Source organism: Vanessa atalanta, chromosome 21 (assembly GCF_905147765.1).
Source record: "Vanessa atalanta chromosome 21, ilVanAtal1.2, whole genome shotgun sequence".
Lineage (NCBI taxonomy): Eukaryota > Metazoa > Arthropoda > Insecta > Lepidoptera > Nymphalidae > Vanessa > Vanessa atalanta.
Genome location: NC_061891.1, coordinates 10,529,120 through 10,553,416, shown reverse-complemented (window position 1 = coordinate 10,553,416; position 24,297 = coordinate 10,529,120). Strand labels below are relative to the sequence as shown.

At 40.6% G+C, this 24,297-nt stretch overlaps 1 protein-coding gene across 1 annotated transcript; it reads right to left on the bottom strand.

Moving 5' to 3' along the window:
* Positions 1–159: 159 nt before the first annotated feature.
* LOC125072482 (rho GTPase-activating protein Graf-like) lies at positions 160–24,297 on the bottom strand. Its single transcript, XM_047683137.1, has 17 exons — positions 23,888–24,297; positions 18,748–18,905; positions 12,412–12,483; positions 12,239–12,340; positions 11,953–12,168; positions 11,443–11,517; positions 11,294–11,363; positions 11,071–11,168; positions 10,807–10,995; positions 10,416–10,513; positions 10,111–10,301; positions 9,932–10,037; positions 9,598–9,867; positions 2,274–2,316; positions 2,010–2,085; positions 902–995; positions 160–795 (listed from the first exon to the last, which is right to left on the bottom strand). Exons 1-17 carry the CDS (start codon positions 24,045–24,047, stop codon positions 624–626), a joined length of 2,190 nt encoding a protein of 729 aa, XP_047539093.1. The 5' UTR covers positions 24,048–24,297; the 3' UTR covers positions 160–623.

Below are 24,297 nucleotides of genomic sequence, written 5' to 3'. Positions count from 1 at the left end.
GCGTCCGCTGTAAATATGGCTTGAGCCGTGACACGTTGTAAGTAGCGGTAAGTGGAGGCGAGGGGAGGCGATGCGAGCTCCTCCAGTGTAATGTAATGTAATGTAATGTATTCTGTTCTGGACCTGTTTTATATTGAATAAGGATAGATATATATTTATTAGGTTGGTAATTATTGTAATTTTGTTCTGTTATAATTTTCACAAGCTTCCGAGTCAATGTTACGCGTCAACGATTGTTATGTTAGTCGTGTCGATATCGTGTCGTACGCTAGTCCCGATCGCTTTCTAAGAAACGTTATTTAAAGTGTACAGTGTTTAAAGGAAGGAATACTACTATGATATACTGTGATCTGTAAAGGCGAAATAAAGTGAATTAACGAAAAGGCGTTTTCATTAGTTATATTTATATTATAATATTCTATGATACAAATCCACATACACTAAAGTATATTTGGTACAAAATTCACAACGTAAGTATAATATATAGTATAAATAGTTAAAATAGCAACAACTCTGTATTTACAATGTACAAAATATACAAATAGTTACAAAAGAATCAACAACGTAAAACTACAACGATATGATATTTGGTGTGCGGCGAGGGGGCCCGGGGCCCCGGGGGCCTAGGGCAGCGGCTCCACGTAGTTCTGCGGCACGAGCCCGCTCTTGCCGTTGAGCGTGCCGCGCAGCCAGCCCGGCTCGGCCGACGGAGACACGTTGGTGATGATCTGGTTCGGCTCGAACGACAGCTCGCCCTCGCTCTCGCCCAGACACGCGTACAGCGTGCGCACCCGCCTGCGGACACGGCGCGACGGTCGTTAGTGTCGCCGCAGCACCACACGCGCACACGCGCACACGCGCACGCACACACACACACACACTCGCACGCTCGGACACTCACGTGGTGCGCGGGGGGAAGGCGAGCGGCGCGCGCGGCGGGGGGGACGCGCTGTGGCTGGACACGGACTCGGAGCTGCTGCTGCAGCGCCCCGCTCCTGGAGAGAGATGGCATGGTCGGGATGAGAAATCGTCACGAATCGAAGTCATCGATGAGTTTTCCTCGTAAAAATTGCTACTGTCTTACAAGAATATATTTTGTCGAAATGTATTCAATTCAAATTTTTCCACTTGATCCGATTGAACCGATCTGATCCTATTAAAATATATATAGTATATATTAAAAAGTGAATAAATATTTATGGAGTAAAATATTCAACAGGATTATTGTGAAGGAACTGCTTGCACATTCCGAGGCAATTGTTATCTTTATTAGTAAACAATATGGTTTAATTTGGGTCGCCATAATCGAGAGTTAAGCGATACATCATCACTACTACAATTTGGTTTACAACAAATTATTTTTTAATCCAAAATGCTTAGGTAATAAAAGAAAGCAGGTCCAGTTGGACGCCGATAGAGATTGACATTGCTCGATGTTTTATTTTGGATTTTATATCTATAATATCTTATGAGCCGAGATGGCCCAGTGGTTAGAACGCGTGCATCTTAACCGATGATTTCGGGTTCAAACCCAGGCAGGCACCACTGAAATTTCATGTGCTTAATTTGTGTTTATAATTCATCTTGTGCTCGGCGGTGAAGGAAAACATCGTGAGGAAACCTGCATGTGTCTAATTTCAACGAAATTCAGCCACATGTGTATTCCGCCAACCCGCATTGGAGCAGCGTGGTGGAATATGCTCCAAACCTTCTCCTCAAAGGGAGAGGAGGCCTTTATCCCAGCAGTGGGACATTTACGGGCTGCTTATGTTATGTATCTTATGATTACTGCAAACAGCAATCAGTCTTCAAAACAAAAAAATGCTGTTCGGGATATTTGCCATCTCATCACTCGAGACGGCAGTACTGCCTACACAGGATAAGTAAATTAATTCATTCTAAGGCGAGTCGCGCGCTTCCATAACCAAATCCAAGAAATACAATAGCTTTGAACTACTCGTTAGTGCAAGAGCCGCATGAGTGTGTGAGTGAGTGCGAGGGATACTGACTGGCGCCGGGCGCCGCGAAGTGCTGCAGCAACTGGTGGTGGTGCGGCGAGTAGCTGCCGCCCGCCAGCGACACGCTCTGCGGAACACGCGCTTCGTCAGTATTCACATCCAGAACATTCACACATCTTATTGCTGTCAATTATGTATGAAAGAATACTTTACTAAATTCGACATTAATAAATAAATGTAAGCAATTGTTACACTCGCACTGTGGGGATGATTTGGTAAACAAATAAACTGTAAAATAAAAACTTAAAAACTTACGATGTCATTTCTGGAGGAGATCGGTATCGTCGGCGGAGAGGTGCTGCAAACAAATAAATATATTTTTGTTATTGCCGGAAACATTACGCAGCGAAACTCAACCCGACCAAAGTGACTAATTAGTGGTACTAAAGTTAATTATTAAAAATGAGTTTCAAATCCAACAACATTAGAATTTAACGATTTTTGTATATTAAGAAATAATTCGCTTAGTATATATATATATATATATGATAACCCGTTAGAAACGTCAATTATGCCGACGAGTACCAACCCAGCGATCACAAATCCAGAGAGGCAGATAATCATCTTGTGTAAATTCACTGGGATCCACTTTAATCACAAAAACACCGAACGGGGGCGCGCCGCGATACCTTGCCGTCTGAACGTTTCGACGATGTGACACCGACTGAGCCGGGCGGTTCGGCGACGGGGTATATATGAGCACGACGCACGTGCCCACCTGCCAGGTGTTGCGCCTGCGCAGGCTTTTAATCTGTTCCCTTTTTTTATTCCAAGATATGCAACACAAAAGCTGCATTCATTTTCTTACAGATCAAGATACCTGAGTTCAATAGTCCTACTGAGCTTGTCGTAGTTTCATTGGTTCGAAAAAATACTATAAATGCGATAGATGATTATATATTAATTTTTTATATATATATAGAAATATTATATAATTATACTTATATTCGAAACAGGACTTACTCCTCTACGCACGAGAGTTAGCACTCTTATTGATTAATTTAAATTAGATGCGAATAATGATGAATGTTCTCTGCCGCAGTGAATTAATGTTCGTAGATATAAAAAAACGCAATTGAACTCGAACGTTCGAACGAACATTGACGATATAATGAGAATGAATATAAAATTGTACGCCGAAGGTGAACGCTCACAGGAGAAGACCCTGTGAGACAAGAGGTTCGGTCGAACATCTGCGCGCGGCGAGATGCGCGACAGGTGCACATTCCGAGCGCGCAGCTGCCGCGCCGGCCTAGTGCGCCGTCTTCTGCACTAGTCGGCTCCGCTGCGAGATACGTTCCAAGGTGATTCCACCCTCCTCTGTGTATTACATAGAGGCCTTAGAGCCGAGAGTTCAAATCGACTCTTATATTATTATTAACAAGCGACGGAAGGAAATCTATCGCGGTGTTCAAATTAAGGGTAAAAGATTTCGTGCAAAACGCAAGGTGAGCGCCACCTGGCTCCCTGCCTTCACCGCACCGACTGAGCTCGGGCGCGATCGCTCGGCAGTACAATACTCTTCAGATTTGTATTTGTTTTATGCTCATATTTTTCGCGAAACAAAAAAAACGCAACCGCCGCCTGCTTTAGACATAATTTAGTGCATTGTTAAAATTGTTCTGTCGAAAAAAAGACCACGATCATTGCACGTACACAAATGTGCAATGTTACTCCCGTAGTAATAATAAGCTAATCTTAGCGCTCGAGGCTGTCCCTTTCAGGTTTTTTTCGCGCGCAGAGCAGCTGCCGCCCGCACAGCCTCTGCCGCGGCCGTTATCTCCGGTTCGCTCATAAATTACCTGCCCGGTACCCGTTACCACTCGCCTTTGAGGTCAACCGGAATGATATTTAAGTGAATTAATCCGATGCCTTATTGTACAACATTTTTGCTATGTTGTAAAACGGGTCGTGACAAATTGGAAGCAAATTTATTTATACTTAGTTAAATTTGTATATCTACTTACATTGTAAACATTAACCACAAAATAAAACAACATAGTGGGTGCGAGAGGCTCCATTGTTATCTCTGTATTGTTTCAATTAGTAGGTATTTAAACTTTAATTGAAACATGAAAATGTGAATATACGTACATATAAGTATATACTTTTATCTTTAAAGGTAAGGAAAGTCGCGCCGAAATTTGATGACACATAAAAAGCAACATCGCTCTACATACACAAAACAAAAAGTCGTCAAAGTGGAAGGTCGCGGGGGCAGGCGGCTGGCGGGGGAGGGTCGGGGACGGCCGAGGCAGATGTGTCTGTCATTATGAACACCTGATTGCGTGCGCCGAGCGCTGCATGTGCGTGAAGCCGGCACGACTACTCCACTTATATGACAATATGCCTCATAACTTGGAGGGTTTGTAATTTTCACTTGTAATAAGAATAATATCCGTGTAACCGTAGAACTCCCAAGATTAGATCTCTTAATGATCCCCCGGTGGAGCGTCAATTATTTATTGAATTTAACTATTATTTTCCATAGAAATGGCTATTATTTAAGTGTTGCACAAATATTACATAACTTTGATCGGTGACACGACGTCGACTGGCGAAACGCACACGAATCCTAAAGAACCCCTGGCAGTCGTAATTGGTACAAAAACACAAAGCTGTACGGATAAGGATCGAGTGAGAAGCGGAGGTAGCGGATGAGACACGTGGCTCCGTGTTATTTGTATTGTATCCCGACTCCGACACACGTGCGACTGCTGCTTTGCTTTTGTCCTTACACTTAAACTTCGTGCAAATTAAATTTTCGATATTTATACGTTCTAGTATAATTTTCACGAAACATAAGTTTTGATAAAAAAACGTCGGTTTTCAATGTAATTGTTTACTCTATTGAAAAACTTGAACAGAATTAGTTGAACTTTTTATTTACCTACTGAACAATACGAATTTGACACACTGAACATAAAAACTCTATGATCACATAAGTATTTATTCTTTCTTTATCCAACGTAGCGAGTTATCCCGAAGTTCTACTGTAGACGAAATATTTTTTGCGTTATATTGCGACTTGATAACCTAGTAAGTTATATTACCAATACGTTAAAACGAAATAATTTCTTAAGAATAAAAATAATAGTATCAGGCAGCCTACAACGATCAAACCAACAGGCAAAAAAAATATTGCCACCGATTCGGTGACATAAGAACTCGGATCCGCAATACTTTACTGTGTTGTAATTTTTACGCGGACGACCATAGACCATTAGACCATATAATGGCCACGTAGTGGTCACCAACGCCCATCGACTCTGGCGCTACGTCACAACCTTGGGAACTAAGATGTTATGTCCCCCGTTACACTGGCTAACTCATCCTACAAACCGAAATACAAAATCATAAGTATTGCTGTTTGTCCGTAAAATATCTGATGACCGGGTGGCACAAAGCCCTATCCGTCCGCAGTATCGTTCTCCGTTCGTTCGACAAATATTGACTTAGCTACTGCTATTTACACACGCGGGTCTGATCGATTAACCCAATATTAAATGAATATTCAATTCTAAAATATGCACGTGTAAAAGCCGGAGCGTCCGCCGCCGACGCGCCGACGACGCACCTGCCGCGGCCGAGTGCCGAGGCTCTAGCGACCCGTAGCCGCAATCTATGCAAGACGTTTAACAATATTAACTCACGCGGCGGATGAGGTGAGTTATAATTATGATTTGCTTTCTTATCAACAAGTTCAGCTGGTTTGTTTTATTTTCGTTTGCGATTAAAAGATTTTGAATAAGTAAAATTAAAATATTCAGAATTTTGAGAACTTGTTTCATGATTATTATTTTTAAGATATTCCCACCTCCCTTGCATTGGGCTGGTTCTTTCTTGGATAATAGGTAGCTCAGATCAGATGATTCAGTTTAAAATGTTAATAAGCACTGCGCGCCTGAAGACTGGCGACCACAGTCACTCAGACCACGGTCAACGCCACGAATCGAGGATGACTCTTATTTAAGAAGCATTACCATTAAAATAAATAGCTGTTTACTTTAAAAGTGTAGTCAATGCTTTTTTGTTCAAATGTTCTGTAGCAAAACGATATCGTTCTGAAAACACAATAACTGATCATTAAACGCATGCCGATGCCGTGGGGTGATAGGGAATGATGTATACACATTCAACACGTAATGTTATGTCCTGTGTCCGTACGTAGAATACGTAAGTCCGACAACTGGGCTCCCGCGCCTCCCCGTTCCGCCTGCCTTTGCAATCAGCTCTTGCCCGTTCACCGTTCCGATATGATACATATTACTCGATTAACTTCACAATTTTAGAGAACGACATTAATTAGTTTAAAAATCGTATCTTAACGAATGATAATCGTATGTTATCAATTCGATTATCACTAATTAAGCTCATAAATATGAATGAGAGAAAAGCAAAATTATAATCAATTGGTAAATATCAAAATTAATTAATAATTAAAATGGTAAAATCATTAATTAATTTGAGCCATTCAAAATAGGGAGCGCAATACCCTACACAGCAGCAGTGAACTGCTCAATTAGTATTTGGCGCATGTGTGTTAGTGTTTTTATGTTTCACACTTAACTGACGGGAAAAGCTTTCGGCCGTAGGCACTCTGTCACGCTTGCAGCAGGAGACGTGCGTGCGTGAATTTTCCAACAAGTCATTTAACATGGCGAGCTAGTGTTATTTAATGTCAATTCCTTCTCGTTCCACTTTCGCTGCGGCGACTGCTGATCGTTCCTGTTGGACCCTTTGTTTGGCTTCCCGCCCAAGAGACTGCTGTTAACACTTACCTTCAGAGTTCTCGCATAAATTTCACTTGTATTGTAATATTTTATAAATTATTTATATAATATACCATTAAGATTCATTATGATTATTTTTTTTCATAATATACCGATATTATGAAAAAAAATAATCTTAATGAAACTTTGTACTCTTGAATGTAAAGTTGCGAAATAAATGTATTGCTAGTTTTATATACTTAATATAAAAGCGGTCACGAGCAAATCGGACTCAGAGTCGCGTCAAGAGGGTTTGATTGGAATTTCGAGTATTCAGTGTTGAGGTTTTCTCAAACCTCAACACTGGTGTCACTTGGGAAGGGAAGGCCTCTAATTTCTTTTTTTTTTAATTACAGGCGCATTACTACATTCACTAAGGTAGGGAATTTAATGCTCGATTTTTGTATTTTTATAATAACTTAATTTGTATGTATCCACTAAAACATCGCAGTGTGTAACGAGTATAAAAATGGTGAGTTAACAACATTTAATTTAGATACCAAATTTCATCTGCTTCGTTTAGCCGTCGCAGCACGACGGACACTCCTTTAGGGGTTCGGTTTTGTCGATTAGAATTTTAAATTAAAATACTATAGAACGAAATAATAGACGATATATATTTCTCATATCTTAAGACTTCTAGGAATTCGATTAATGATCGGTTCGGTCGTAGTTGTTAATGGACTGAATGGAAAAACTATTATTATTATATGTATGTAAAGGTTAATATGATACTAGTTACCCGCCCCGGCGTCGCACGGGTGCAATGCTGATACTAAATATACTACAGAATGTCTTTATATTCAACGTTCACAGCTTTTTAAGCCAGTTCAGGGCCATATGGGACTATATTACATGCACAACGTATTTAAGGTACTTAATTAATGAGGTATTGCTATAAGCCATTATTTCTTGTAAAAGCAAAGGATAAAAAATGGTTATTGTGGGTTATCCCTAAGAGACATCAAGCCATCAAGGACTTTAAGGACTCTTTTGTAGACTTATTTAAGGCGTACAATACTGTAGTATATTATTTTGATCCATCTCGTAGGGTTCAGCCAGCGTTTGCAATGTAAGCGCAAAAACATGTGGTATTTATGACATCATCTTAAACCTTTAAAATGATCCATGTTTTTCTACTATATTACGCATATGCACATTATACATATTAACCTTTCTCTTGAATCACTCTATCTGTTAAAAAAAATAATAATTTTCCCGACATCACTCCGCGACGACGTTTGATTTCGAAATAAGTAAATATAAACTAAATATGTGTGCGTTTTGTTACCTCACTAGTCGCTTGCTAGGTTTTGGTTACTGACCTGTTAGAGATTAAGCCCTTGTATGAACACCGTGAACATTTTTTTATACCATTATGTATGCATGTCTGTGCGTGTGTGTGTTTGTGGGTAATTTTCTTTTTGCTTTGGTTTTGAAATTTTTACCCGCCCAAGTACAAGTCCATACCATTACCAAAGTATTTTTTTTCAAAATAATTTACATCGGCTGCAATACTCTTTTCCATACGACGAAACCAGTCGTCAAAAGTCTTCTTCCACGTTTCTTCAGAGATTTCCTCACACGCCAAATCCCATGCTCGAATTAAATGATCATCATTGGAAAACCGGTGGCCTTTTAGTTTATCTTTGATAATTGAGAATTTCCTTCAAGGAAGCAATCAGGCAATTAAATCCCACGCACACCACTCTTAAGAACTTAATCTATTGGGAATCGGTGAGCCAGGGGACCCAGCCCTAAGAACTAGAAATGCGGTCTTGTTCATGGATAACAACTACTAACGCCTAGGGATAGGCTTCTGCAACGCCAGCGGAGCAAAGAGAGCCGTATGACCCGGAGTCGCACCATCAAAAATAATACACTGATTTGTATATTATTTTTTCAACATGTTTATAGTCGCGGTGCGTGAGCACTGTCGCTGGGGAAGTGCGCTACGAGTTACGAGTTCTAGGTATTGGTGTCGTCATTTTTATTATTTGGTAATAGTGAAAGAGGAGGGGTACATATATGCGTATTATTACGTTATTCAGGAAAACAATTATAAATTTAAAGGTGCCTACGCTCAGGATTTTAGCTTTGTTCAAAAATTCGGATGTTTGAAATCGAATAGGAAGGCATAACAACTATAAGCATAACACGTCATGCTAGTTCTAGTTTAAAAGGTGTGTCTATTACCAGCTCCCCAGGCTGTGTCACAATAGATCAAAGAACATTATAAACGGCTATATAAGTTTGCATTAACTAGCTACTGCTCGTATATTTTTAAATGCATAAAAAACATTTTCTACTTCGCACAGTTGCAGACGCTATGTGCTTGTCCCATTATAGATTTCTTTTTCTCTCTCCCTGGACTGTTTCGTCTTATGTATTATTTTGAGTGCAAAGTTTGTCTATTGTGTTCTCAAGTCAGAAATGGAGGCAGTCGTACGGAATAAGTACTATTGGTGCAAATTTGCAGAGTGGGACAACTCAAAATACTCTACATCTTTGCGAGAAATTGACTGTTGGAAATTAATTCTGGCGAGAGAGTTAGAAGTGCGATCTACCGGCCAAACTTGCGATAAATTTTATAGTTGTTATTCGGCAGGTTTTCAATCTTTAACAGATTTTACTTATTTATGTCCGACAAAAGAAATAAATAAACATATCAATTATCTTGCTTACACACCCGCCTGGCGACTGACACCTTTGCTTATGACGTCAGCATATTTAAATTATCAATTACTGTAAAAGTTAAGCAGCATCACCGCTAACGTCGGCGTGATACGTAAGCGAGCACTACTCACCCGATAATGCCGTTGAGCGCGAGGGGCGGAGCGGGCGCGGCGGCGGGGGCGGGCGCGGGCGCGGCGGCGGGCGGCGGCGCGGGGGCGGGCGGCGGCTCCAGCGCGAACACCGGCCCGAAGTTGTCCAGCAGCGACTCCACCAGCACGTTGTAGAACTTGAGCTCGAGGATCGACGCCACCGTTTCGCGCTCCGCCCGCAGCAGCGTCGGCCCGAAGCAAACCGCGAGGTTCGACGCCGTCATCAGGTTGCGGTCGCTCCTCGCCACCACCCTGCGGGGGACCGCGGTCAATTCGGAGCCCCCGCCACACCCGCGTGTGGGGGGGCGGGACTCACTTGGTGAGGTGCGCGAGGACCAGCCGCAGCATCTCGTAGTTGGGCTGCGGCAGCGCGTGCACCAGCGCGTGCAGCGCCGACACGCGCTCGCTGCGCCGCTCGCACTCTGCGCAGGGGAGCGGGTCAGAGCGGGTCGGAGCGGGCTCGGCCGGGCCGCGGGGAGCGGGGGCGGTACTCACTGGCGGCGGCGAGGAAGGCGCGGTGCAGCTTGCGCGTGAGCAGCGGCTCGGGCAGCGCGCGCAGGTAGGCCTTGAGCGCCGACGTGAGCGTCTTGCTCTCCCACTCCAGCGGGTCGGCCAGCGCGGGCGGCAGGCGTCGCTCGCGCGCCAGCGCCACCAGCCGCGACACCTTGGAGGCCACGCCCGCCACCCTGCGCCCAAGAGTACTCGCATCGACCACCTCGCTTTGCGGTTATTCTATTCGAATCTATCGCCCAGCACGCGACAGACACGATTCCGTCTCTCGCCTCGACGGCGAGTCGTACCTGTAGAGGCCCTGCTCCTCGAGCCCGCGCGCCTCCAGCACGCCGATCACGCGACGCACGAACGCGAACCCGGCGTCGTCCAGCGCCCACGCCTCCCCCTCCCCACCCACACCCGCGCCCCCCAAGGCCGGGGCGCTCTGTACACACGGTCACGTTATTAGGTACTCATCGTAAACAGAGCCGTAGCGACGTGGGGTCGCATTATATAATGTCTCAGAAGCGGGCGCTCCACTTTATTCGATGTATCTCTATAATACCATACTATACTATGTCCATGCGTCCATACGATCCATTAAAGAGTTACTTTAGCCTTTATATTCGATTAAGCAATTAGATCGTTTGTATTCGTTTCAGTAGAAAGAAAGAGGAGGCAGTGTAGTACAATGCGGGCGCTCACCGAGACGTGCGCGGGCTGCGCGTCGAGCGCGGCGAGCCAGGCGGCGCGCTGGCGCGGGCCGGCCGCCTGCAGCGTGAGCGGCGCGCGCTCGCGCTCGGCCGGCAGCGCCTCGAGGCAGAAGCGGCGCTCCGCGTCCGCCACGCCGCGCGCGCCCGCCAGCGCCACGCGCTCGGCGCCGCCCGCCTGCACACACGCGCGCGTCAGCGGGGGGCCGCCCGGCGCCGCGCGCCCCCCCGCGCCCGCCGCCCCCCACCTCACCGTCTTTACATTGATCTGGTTGTACGGCATCAGCGACAGCGTGCGCGAGCCCTTCTCGTACGTGCAGTACTGCTTGCTCCACGTCGTGCCGAACGCCTCTGCGGACGATACCTCTCCGTTACTCTCTCCTCCTCTCCGAACGACACAGACGTGACTGCCGCGAGAGCGAGTCGCCATTCGTGTTAAATATATTCGTTATCGTTTTCTTAAAACGAATACTGACTTTTCTCCATCAGGAATAGGTATCCAGACACGCCGCCCGCGCCGTCCTCCATCCTCTCGTCCTCTTTGTTCTGCAACGAGACATTTCAGCTAAACATACGTCACCCGGACGATGACATCGTGTTTCTCTCTGCTATGGCCAATGCTCACCATCTGTCGTACTTCCATCATCTTCTTCATGAGTGATTCCGTTTGCTTGCTCGTTTCTTCGAAGTTACTTCTCGTCTGCAAAGTGGTTACAGTTTGAATACGACGAAGCTCATAGACGCGCACTCACACACGCTCACGCTCGCACACAAGCACGCGCACGCGCATGCGCACACACGACGTCGTCGGCCCGATTCTATCCTATTGTAGTTATTCGACGGATGCTAAATAACGGTTAGATAACGCATTTTTGCAAAATCAACAGAAACGTAATTATGAATAAACACAAAAATGGTTATTTGAAAAGAAAATGAAAGCGGAATGAATTAGTCATTATTGCGTTACGCCAACACGAGTGCATAGACAGGGGTGGGATGGACCTACTCTCGGCGGAGGTGGACGTCGGTACTCTTTACGTCGGTACGCCGTTACGGCTCTACCTGCCAACGTATAATGCAAACGTTATTATCGCAGTCCGGCTGGGCGACTACCGGCACCGGTGGAGGCTAGTACCCGCTGGATGCGCAGCTGCAGGTCGCGCACGAGCGGCTCTGCGTCGGCGTGCACGTCGTGCGCCGTGTGGTGGAAGGTCCACCAGCCGAACACGAAGCCCAGCAGCGTCTCAACCAGCTCGAACTTCTTGCGCTCTTGCACCGCCTGCAGCTGGAACACGTACTCGAGCGACGCCTGGCAGAAATCACGCTCCGCCATGTCCATGGCCGCGTCCGCCTGCGACGTTCGGTACGCGTTACTGAATTGAACTCGTGGCGAGCTCGATATCTCTTGCGAGTAGAATTACCTCTTGGAAGACATTTTCCGGTTTCTTCGTCGAGAGAGAGAGCGTCCGTTCCTGGCTCTGGCAAAATTTGGCAGTCTTCTTGTCGAATTTCTTTTTACCTTCCTGAAAATATGATATTTATTTAATATAATATGATGAGTTAAGCATTAAGGTTCTAACATTTGTTACGTTACCTTAACAGCACCTATGTGATCTTTTCGAAAGCGTTCCAGTGGCTGGATGATCTGCTCGTGCGCTCGGCCCAGCTGGAACGATACAAGGGTCTTATTACATATGAATTTTAACGTTATTTATTGAAAAAGTTTTAATTATATTAATTTGCGTAATAATGAATTGGAGGTGTGTACACTTCCTAATAACATTTCCATATCTCGGAAACCAGGCAAAACCGTCGATCATGCGCCTGAAGTTCAGATGGTATCGAATTAGATGACCCGTCGGGTTATGAGAGTGAAGTGAGGAATAGTGCGCACAAACTTGTGCACTATAATGTGACCTGCACGGTTGCCTAATATCTGCCGAGATTCACTCAATCGTGCTTGAGCAGTGTCCCGAATCCAAGTGAAATTTGGTATAGAGCTAGATAGTATCGTGAGATCCTGCTCCAAGAGTACTTTTCAGTTATTTGTAGAAAACTTTTCAAAAATTAATTTATCATGAGCGGTTCGGACTGGTACATTAATCGTGAAATAAATATTTACTCTTTTAGAAATATACAACCAAGTTACTATTGTAGACACAATCGAAGAAATAATGCATTCTCGATGTATGTGCTAGTTAGTTATGTGATAATTACTGTTTGCTCGCCGCGGCGACCAATAAACCGAGCTCCGTTTATTATCTCACTGGGGCGTCAAACCAAACAGCTCGAGTTAGCACATACGACTGCGTCAGATGATGTTAAAACTTCTTCAATTAAATGAGCGCAGAACATATTATTACACAGTAAAAGTATGCTGATCGCGGACAGAACGTGGAAGCAGTGCGTAAGCGAACTTTTAATTCTGACCATTTTACTATAAAGTAGTATTTGTGAATAAATATGTCAGCAATAGACGCCACGCAACTCGGGGCTAATAGTAATGAGTGCGATACGCACAAGTCGCGCATCACAATCGTGCGTGTCAGTGTGACGACACAGCACGGCCGCGACGAAGCTCCATGAATGCTAATTACAAGTAACGCTTATTAACACGTCACAGCTGATCCCATACATAACGCATAAATAAACGTGTTTAGATATTGTGGAATTGGTATGCAACCAAATATATTTGAGAAGGTCGTCACTCGTGACACAATAGTTTGTGTCCGAGTTTAGAACATGTGATTATTTACATCATTACTCTATTTTACAAGCTACCAGTTGACGCCGGCCGTACGCCAACCCTATAAGCCAATTAATTGATGAGTCGGTATTTAAGTTTCCGATTTTATATTAACATATTATGAATCGTTTCCATTAAAATTAATAGCGGTGACTGCACGGCTACGTTTAAGAGATTTCGAGATTCATTTTAAACAAAGATCTCTATGGGTGAATCTAGTCTAGTCTAGACGGCGAGCAAACAATTAGCTGCTATTTTTTAATATGCGTTCTTTTTAATACTTTAATGTCAAACGAAATTACTGAGTTAAGATTTCAATGACGGATAGCGATTTTATGAATCTATACTGTTTTATTGATGCATACATCGTGAATTCCGTCACATCAGGAAAGTTACTGTTCATTAATAATAAATAGCCAGTTGTAATGGTAATAATTGAAAGATTCTGTACAAGGGCTGTTTTAAATTCAAATTTTCTTCAAATTCATCATAATCGAATTCCTACACTCAATGCTCAAAAAACGGATTATCAATAATCATTGCTCTAAACACATCTGTAATAATAAATACACGCAATACACGTTTTTGACGTATTTTTATGGCACATGGCGATACCAAAACGTGCACAAGCAGTTTAAACGCTGGTACAATTTAGTGCGCTAGGTCGCGACTCGCGAGGAGCAGGCGCTGGCGAGTCTATTGTCCTACGTCGCTCATCGCCTACTTGTCATGCGCGACACGACGCGCGACCCGTGTCGGGTAGCGATAGTAAAAGTGCAGTGAAGGCCGCGCTCCCAGTACTGTTCACTATGACCCAGCCTGCGTCACACGCGCTAGCGGTACCTGCCAGCGGCCCCGCGTCTCGAGTGTCTCCATATTAATGTTCCACTTATTAGACAATCGAAGCAGTCATGACTTGCGTATATTGTAACGAAAGTGTAAGTTTTATAATAAAAATACTTTATAGCATAACTGTTTTATACATCGTGCCCAAGTTATTTCAGTAGATTGAAAAATAATAAATAGTTTTTAACCTTGACGCTGGTTTGCTGTTAAATAAATCTCCAGCTCGATTCGCGTGAAACGTAAGGTTAGGCAGACGTCCGCCCCCGCCCCGCGACCCGCGCCCGCCAGCGAGCGAGCGAACGTTGGAACATGGTTATGGTATTTCATCAAGTTTCATAATGTATGGTCAACTATTGCAACGTTCGCTAGCGAGCTAACGAGGGCCAGGGATTAACATAACCGGGATTAAGTATAATTGCGCGGTCGACGGCGGTCGCTGGCGGCTTTCACTGCCTGCAACAGCCTCACAGTGGACACCTGCTCCGCGGGAGCCGGCTTTGTTTTAATTAGCATTTTACAAATAGAACCGACATTCATGAATCGAGCTAAGAATATGGCGACTTTGTTACGGATTAGAAGCTTATTTTTATTAATCATTAATTTCTCAGGTAATAGTAATCTGATAAGTGCTTACATTTGATAGCGATTAATGACGTAAGGCGGATATTGTTTTCCTTATCGAGGACAATTAATGAAGGACGATAAAACAAAACCGAGCATTCACAATAATCGTCATGCTATGATATGTAATCCATTCTGGGCACACAAGTCGCGCTTCGAGGACAGGTAGGTAGGCAAACTAGCAAAGCATTGCCGCGGTCGACTGCGGTCTCTGAATCTGCGTTACAAATCTCAGTAAGAGGGTATGGCGAGCAGTTGATCCGCAGATATACTATATATATTTATTATATACTATTCTGTTTTTAATATTTGTTATTATAGTGGCAACAGAAATACATTGTCTGTAAAAATTTCAAGTGTGTCCTACAGACAGACGGACGGACGGTTATAGAGTCCCGTTTTACCCTTTGGTTACGGAACCCTAAAAACAAATGCGGGCATAGAGAGGCATAGTACTGCTAGTCCTCTAGTCGCCGCGCGCTCCGCCAAATTTAACATGTAATTCTTCGACTCATATAAAGATTAGAATTTAATATTTACAATTATTTCTTAGCAATAAATTATACCAAATGTGTCAATTAATCTCGAAGCTACACTAAACTAAACATTTTCTGAAAACTCGACTGAGAATTTAGTTGATGGTGTAAAAGTTAATGTAGTATTAGACAAAACATTTTAGAATTACAGCGACACTAATAAAGGTTTTTATTTCAGTCTATCATAAATACAAAGATAACATAAATACAAGTGAAATTTGGTATTTAGATAATTTGAGTCTCGGTAAAGGACATAGACTACTATTTTTAAATCACCCCCCGAAGTGCCAAAATGGGGGATGACGGTTTATGTGCTAAGGTAAAGTTGTATAAACTGCGCGCTGGAAAGATCACATATTCATCTATTATTAAAAAAAATTAAAATTGAAACGTTCTGTTAGTTACAGTTAAACTTTGCGATTCTAAGTATTACATCTAGAATTGTAGGTATATTATTCTTATTTCAAGTCGAAGGGATTTGGTTACATTGTTTAAACTCACTATGATCAGAGCATACGCTAGTCATGTCACAAACCAAAGTTGTATATGTGTGCCTACAGCACTATGTCATTGTTCCGTATGCAGTAAGTCTTTATAAAATATTATCACATAAATACTTAATAACGGGTTTTGTTTGCTCGTTTAAACTCTATTTATTATCAGACATATTAAATTCAAACATTGCTAGAGAATTCGCGATTCTTAAATTTATTATTATTCTTAATGTTTGCGATAGCCGTTATAAATTTCATATTTTCTTTGTAAACGAGTCGCAGTCGCAGTATAAGTTTAAGGATTCGGGACACACCAGCTCGGCTAGTTTATATTTGTAGCACACTTTTTGTCCGTATCAAAATAAATGCTAGCGAGCATTTTCCGCTATTACAATTGGTCTTTAACATTTTGAAAATTGTATCAGTAGATTACAGGAATCGAAATCATGTTTACAAAACATATGAGAAAAAAAAGCTTGGAGCGCGCGGTGCGATGTTTTAACAATGAGCGATAAGGCCGTGTCCAAGCTGGCGGCTAAAATATTACATTCATTGTACACGATATAATATGCCTTGATTTTACTCGTACGGTTTTATTATAGCATATAATTATATAGGGCCAAAGTAAGCAGTAAGGACAACAAAGAGAAACCCACATCTCCGAAGCTACTCATAGCTTTTTTGAATCTATTAACAATCAACTAGATTGAAGAGAACACGATATGAAAATATACATGACGAGAACTAAAGCCAACTATGACCCAAGAGGAGATCCTACACTAGATAGCAAGACGAGAAAGTGTTGTTTTCTGGATAGCATATCGGTTTCAAATAGCCCAATCTAGAGAACATTGGGCTTCTTTGGAGGAAACCTTCACCTGCTGAGGGATTCTTGAAGATTAAAAAAATATAATAAAATAACGAAAATTAGAAATAAATATAGCAACTAACACTTTAAACATTTAATATAGATGTAGTGAATAATCCTTTCCTATCGGCAAAACTCGGAACAACGATAACACCCGAATGGTGCCGATGTGTCTATGAATTACTGTATTATTAAATTACATGTAGGTATCAAATAAATCGCATACTTTATTTATCAATGTCAAATATCAAACTGCCCGTTTGACGTATATTACAATGAGATGTTAAAACCACCACGATTCTATAATATAAAGAATTCGTTAGGTAAACAAAAATATAACTAGTTACCGAGGACGTTTTATTTCAATAAAACGCACTGATAAAAACCAAATTCCGGTTGAGATGATCTAATGATTCTATAAGGATTGGAACCCCAAAAGTCTAACTATAAGTCAAAACTACAGTAGGATTTTGCAGATCTTTTTATAACAATAAATTTTTGTAATTAATTAAAAATACTATGACATAACAAAAAAGACACCTCAACATAAAAAAAAAATACCAGCAGAGAAATTAATATAAATAAATATGATTTGTTAATGTGGATCGAATAAAATCAATGTTTATTATTTACAAAAATGACAGACAAGAGTAAAATGTAAAAAGTATATCAAAATATAGGAGGACTGCATTAGTACACGAGTCCATGAAGTTTATCACAAAATCTAACATAAATATCAACAAAATATTTCTGTGGTATTAACTACTCTATATAGATACTTCCTCTTGCAATGCGACCGTTCCCTACGTTGTCTCGATGGGTACTGAGTGCGAGTGAAGTAGTAAGACAAAAACGAACATTTCCGAGAAAATACGAAAGGAAAGGATTATTCACTACATCTATACACAGATATATTTAGAGGTGATAAAGTGATGTCGTAAATAAACACATTTTTTGCGCTTACATTGCAAATGCTGGCTCAACCTTAAGAGATAGATCAAAATAATGTACTACATTATTGTACACCTTAAAAAGGTCTTCAAAAAAGTCCTTGATGGTATATGTGCATCTCTAAGGAATCCCCACAATAACCACTTTTTATCCTTTACTTTTTCCGAGAAATAATGGCTTATTTTCGAAACTACTTTATGCAATACAACATTAATCCTTATACGATTAAGTACCTTAAATACATTGTGCATTTAATAAAGATCAATATGACCCTTTACAGCATGTAATTTAAATGAATATATTCAAACATGTTACCGATTTAAAATGCACGACAGAGCAGTTTGTATTGTCTAATGCCAAAAAGCTATGAACATTCTGTATAACATTCTGTAGTATATTTAGAACCAGCAGTGCACCCGTGCGCAGCCGAGGCGAGTCGCTAGTATAATTATAATAGCATACACATTATCTTGTCGAATATTTTTAAAACAGGCGGGAATACATTTTAGTAATATTATATTAACAGTTTATTTTTATAATTTTTGGTTTGCGTATTTTTTTTTATACTATTTTAATATTTTGTGACTACTTAGACTGCATAAAAATTACGAAAAAAAGTGTTAATTCCAAAAATTAAATAAGTTTAAAAATAAGATAATGGCAGTAAATTTTTATTCTTTCGGGGCGGCAATATTATATAATAATCAAATAAACGGGGATTAACTGATGTCACGAGGAAGACGCGAGTTTTCGAGAGAGAATTCGGCGGTTACTATACTATACTTCCAAATAGCAATAATATACGAGCACTTACGGTAGTCGGACAATTGTCAATTTTACACTTAGCTATGAAATAGGAATATCTCACCATCCGGTCGCGTTCGTCTTCGATAGTGCGAATGAGCTGTGCGAAGTGCTGCAGCGACCGCCCAATGACGCGCTCGTCTTCCGTCATGGAGGCGCCGATGCATGCGAACTCGAACTGCTCCATGCTGGCCGCCAACGCGAGCTGCGCCGCACCCAGACCTGCCGTTGAGTAAATGGTCAGCCATAGTCTTTAGAGCGTGTACGATGCATTTAACATAAAGTCTAAAGATCTTCACAACCTCACTTTATTAAATTCTACACTTTGCTTCTATGTGAAATTTATACAAACTCTAAGAGGGCGCTATACACATCATAAATTAGTTTATACAAGGGGGAATTAACATTGTAGACGGTCCGTTTTATTGTGATATCCGCCTTGCATACATTACTAACCTAAGACGTATTCAACACTCTCCGATATCACATAATCAGTTACACGGGGTCGGTTGTTGCATGGATTATTTAAACATAATTCTGACCCAGAAGAAGATACGTTTTACGCGGAATGGGGTATATAGGGAGTGACATAAAAAAAAACAAATTTAAGTAAATTCACCTACAAGACGGATACATTTTTCAGATACTTCAAATAATTTATTTATAACCTCATAAAAAATATCATCAAAATACGCCGAAACTGCATCCTCCATACTTTTTTTTTTAATTTTTGGTAAATGTCTGTGGGGTGGGTGATTCAAAATATCGAAGCCTTATGCAGGGCAGCCAAAACAACGCGGTTCTTGAGGACGGGCGCGTTGTCGCGCAGAAGCAACACACCTTTTCCCTGTAATGGTTTTTTTTAATCACTCTAATATTGTAGCGTAGTATTCCCCGGTTATAGCAACACCTTAATCTTTATAATCGATCAATAATATTCCGTCAGAGTCCCAAAAAACCGTTGCCATGAGTTTCCCAGCCGACTGTGACACCTTAAACTTCTTGGGAGGTGCTGTGTCCTTTTTATGCCACTGCATGGGGTCTTGTTTCGACTCAGGTTAATAATGATGAACCCAAATTCGTCTCCAGTAACAATTCGACTCAAGAAGCCATCCTCGACTTCGTTGCAGCGGTCCAAAAATGTACGTGAACACTCATGCGCTTTTGTTTTTGCGGCAGCTTGAGCATTTTCGGCACTCATCTTGCGTTGACCTTAGTCGTGCCAAGATGATCATGCAGGATTTTAAAAATGATTGTTTCGGATACTCCAACCTTTACAGCGAGTTGTTTCTTTTTTAATCGAACATCTTCGAGTAGAATTTTCCCAACTTTTTCGATAAGTTCTAGCATAGTCACCTTGATACCTCTGCCCGGCCTCGGGTCGTCTTCGAGTGATAAATTGTGCCACATGTACACTATGGTTTTTCCTGGGCAAGACTCGCCGTAAGCCGATGACATCTCATTCATCGTATGGTCGAAACAGATCTTTCTTGTTTGGTAAGGATATTTTCCACATTTCACTTTTCACTTCCGATATAGCTTGGATGCCGATAGCTCGAAGAAAAATTGTTTAATAACAATGAAACCTCATGTTTCTAGTAATTATGAGTCACTGAACACGTTACTATCTTAAAGAGCTTAATAAACCCCCTCCAACCATCTCATTCCGCGAACAGAAAAACGCACCATCGTATGTTGTTTGTAAGGTTTAGGAGAGAAGCCCGCGAAAGCGTACATGTTAATATACTTGTCTCTAACAGATCTGTCACCATAACCAAAAAGATTTATCTTTCCATTTTTATTAGTATTCATTATTAATTCATATAAAGTTGGTAAAATTGATTAATTCTAGGCGTTTTCTGTTAAAAACGACTATAGCGTTACTACTTAGTATTTGGAACAGTACCCAGTAGTCTGAGACGAAAAAAAGACAACTATAATAATTATTATTGTTAAAATAAAAAAAATATAAAGTGTTTTAAGAAAAAGATTAATTCTCCTGGTCCGCAGACAGGAAGACTAGCTGGAATCTCATTACATGAGATATTATGTGTGCAGAAGCTCTTAAAATATGTTTAGTTAGCCTTGTGATTATGTCGATAGGTGAAGCGATTATTAATTTTAGTATAAGTACTGTATAGTAACGTGCATCTTTTTAACGAATATCTGTTCTCTCTTTGTTTCTCTTTTCCTCTATTGTTCTCCGATTGTATTTTTTTCATGGCACCGATACACTTGTATTTTAAATGAATGTATACAAATACATTACTATTACTCATCATTCGCGTCATATTATGTTTCAGTAATTTGAGTTAGTGAGAAGTCGTGATTAGTCGAACGTTAGTTGCTAAAGTGCAAAGACTCTCTCGATGTAATATTACGTGAGAGATGAAGCGACTCGTGTTTAATGTATTGTATATACATAGAATGAGTCACATTGTATATCAAAATACAATAATTAAATATAAAATATACTTTTGAATTATTTTTTTGGAATTATAAATATAATCAATGTTTCCTTTGCGATTGTTACGAAACGTAGCGGGTGTTGAATCGTTGCGAGGATATATAAATTAATCACGTTTCAAGGCCATGATTAGAAATTATAAAGATAAGCATGTAGCTATCAGATAAGAGAACGAGTGCCTAGCCTCATTCCAAGCCGCCGCGGCGTTACCGCGCCGTTGACAAATTTACTCCATGCTGGTCAGTCGTATCGTGGATCAATCTATTTTATGTATCTACTTATCTTGTTTGATGAATAAATGTCCTTTCTAAGCCATGTACCTATATGTTATTTTGCAATGACATCACTAACAATAAGCAGCGCAAGGTTAGGAATAATATTTGAGCCATGTCAATCTATTTTTTATAAATTAGTTTGTCGCTGTTGAGGGAAATAAGAACAGGTAAGCGCTGGACCGTCACGCCTTTAGGATCCATATCTATTATATCAGCGCTTATCAGCGTGACTCGTCGTACTCGACTCCATGTAATGCATCGACAGTAATTACTTTTTATAACTCTAATTTTGATTGTATTTTGATGATTTTAATATTGAGTTTTATGCAGTTTGTATGTTTTTGAATCAGGCGGATGCTAAGTCCGCGAAGGCTGTTCAAACACCGTGTGCTCAGCTATTTGATCATATGTACTGGTGGTGTATCATTTTTGTAGATTCCGTAGTCCGTTTTGTAGATTCTTTCTAGATTCCGTAAATTTATAAAACATATTACTGCGTTGTTAGTTTTGTTAGTCCTGTTAGAAATATTCAGTGGCACTAAGAAGCTGACAGGTTTAGACTTCGTGGGTTAGGCTGAAGTCTCGCCTGGCGTCTATGAAAGATGGATGATATCAGATTTGCATGTGTTTGCACACACACACACCTGCATAACAATAATTGTTTTTTTTTTAATTATAATTAAATACATATCTATAACAGTTGGCTTCCTTGAATTTAAAATATTTGCATCTAATCATGTGCATGACCACTTAGCTTGCATTAGTTCAGAGTGATCTGTGAATTTGATCCTGATTCCCACTAAAACCTTTTCCACAGTATATGGTTTATGGATACTTTTATCAATGTAATCAACTCGTACAACTTGTTACCATATCAACATGAATGGTATATTTAAACCAATAATAACACTTGTAATCATAATTTATGACTCATATTAATTATGTTACTTCATACTCTCAATAAAATGTTCCAAAACATAGGTTGCCCTTTGTAGCAAACAAACCCAATCCATTATATACTAGACTATATACTAGTTGCTAGCGAGGCACCAACAAACTAACACACATATCACATGAAACAGATGAGTATTAATTTACACTGTCCATGTGTCCTTAATATTGTGTATAGAGGACTGATAAGGGAATGCTAATGACATTATTGTTATTGATTTTAGTGTTTGCGTTGGTGGGTGTTATGGCCGATGATGACCAGGACCAGTGACTCACCTAGATGCCTACATCGTCATATATATGGCACACTCACACTAATATAGTGTGTATAAGCTATAAGCTCAAGAGACTCTTAACACACTCTTATCAATTCAATATTAACCTAATTCTAAATATAATAGAAACCATGTCACTGTGTGTTCAATACAATTACTGCGAGGATAAGGGAATGAATGAGGTCTTAATGAAAAATATATTACACAGCTAAATATACAAAACATAACATAACTCAGTATAAAAATTACATAAACACATTATATTTATTTACAAGCAGATAAAAAGAAATCAAAATTTTAGCAATTTTCAAGAACTTGAAACACATTTTCTTCTGGTCATCAGTCAAACCCATGAACAAATAAAGGTAGGTTTGCAAGTAAAGTACTCTAACTAAAGGAGGCAGTTGAATAAAAAAATTTATTTTTATTATAATCTAATCAGAAAAAGAAGGGTTTTATTTATAATTAATTCTAAATGAGAAATACAGTAAATTAATAGTACATTTTGATGGAATCGTAAAATAAGCAACATATATAAACAACCATAACACAGTTCACTCACAGAGCTGCACACACACAGCCATACTGTGTAGTAAATGACATTATGTGAACAATACTTTCAATTAAGCAGCAAGGTTGAATAATCATCAGAGCCATCAAGGGCAGGAACTACAAAGTGGCAAGTTCATATGTAAAGGTCTTGTTTACTTTTACTTTTGCAATAGTCCTATATTAGTCCCATACAAGTCTCAACCCGCACAACCACTACAGACGCAGTTGTAATCTCTCCTGTGTGTGTGTGTGTGCAAATGAAGCCATTCATGGCATATCTAATGTGCTTTTCATGCAACACAAATAATAGTTAAATTAATTTCATACTATGTAAAGGATCTAACTGCAACTTTGTTTATTTAGTTTGATACTTTGTTCTTCTTTCTTAGTCATACAATTGTTGAATATTCCTTAGCTATCTAATTTGTAATAAAATAATACCATGGGTTCTATTATAATAAACTAATTAAGTTATAGGCACTTTAAAAATACTACAAAAACAGTAAATGTGTTTTAAAGTAATTTTTAATAGAACCTTTAGAGGATTTGTTTGGTAATTTTGGTTTAAGGTATAATAGTATTTCAAGTGATGTTATCCAGAACTTGCTTTTACTTTATTATACCATTATTTATTAAGTATTTATTTTTTTATTAAGTATTTAAAATGCATAAGCCTATCCTTACGTTTGGCAGCTTGTACAACATCCTTGACCTCTTTGATGAGCCTCTTTATCTGCTGACTCGTGCGCTCGAGCTCCTTCTCGTGACGCTGAAGGTTCTCGCGGAAATGCGGACTGTCCGCAAGGCACTCGGTAAATTCGAGCGGCTGCAGACCCACGCCCATCCTCGCCCACTGCGCCTTCTGCGCCTAGTCCGCCTTACTGTTGCACCAACAACACTTTCACCAACCCTTTGACGACATTGCGCCCTACGCACGACACTATAAAAGGACGGAATATATTTGATAATGGAACGAACACACCATTCGATATTTAGTGCACTACACTACTCGTAATTTTAATAAAAATGTTAACATAAATATTTCGATTCAATACATCATTCATCGCAATAGATATGTAAAATACTGACACTGT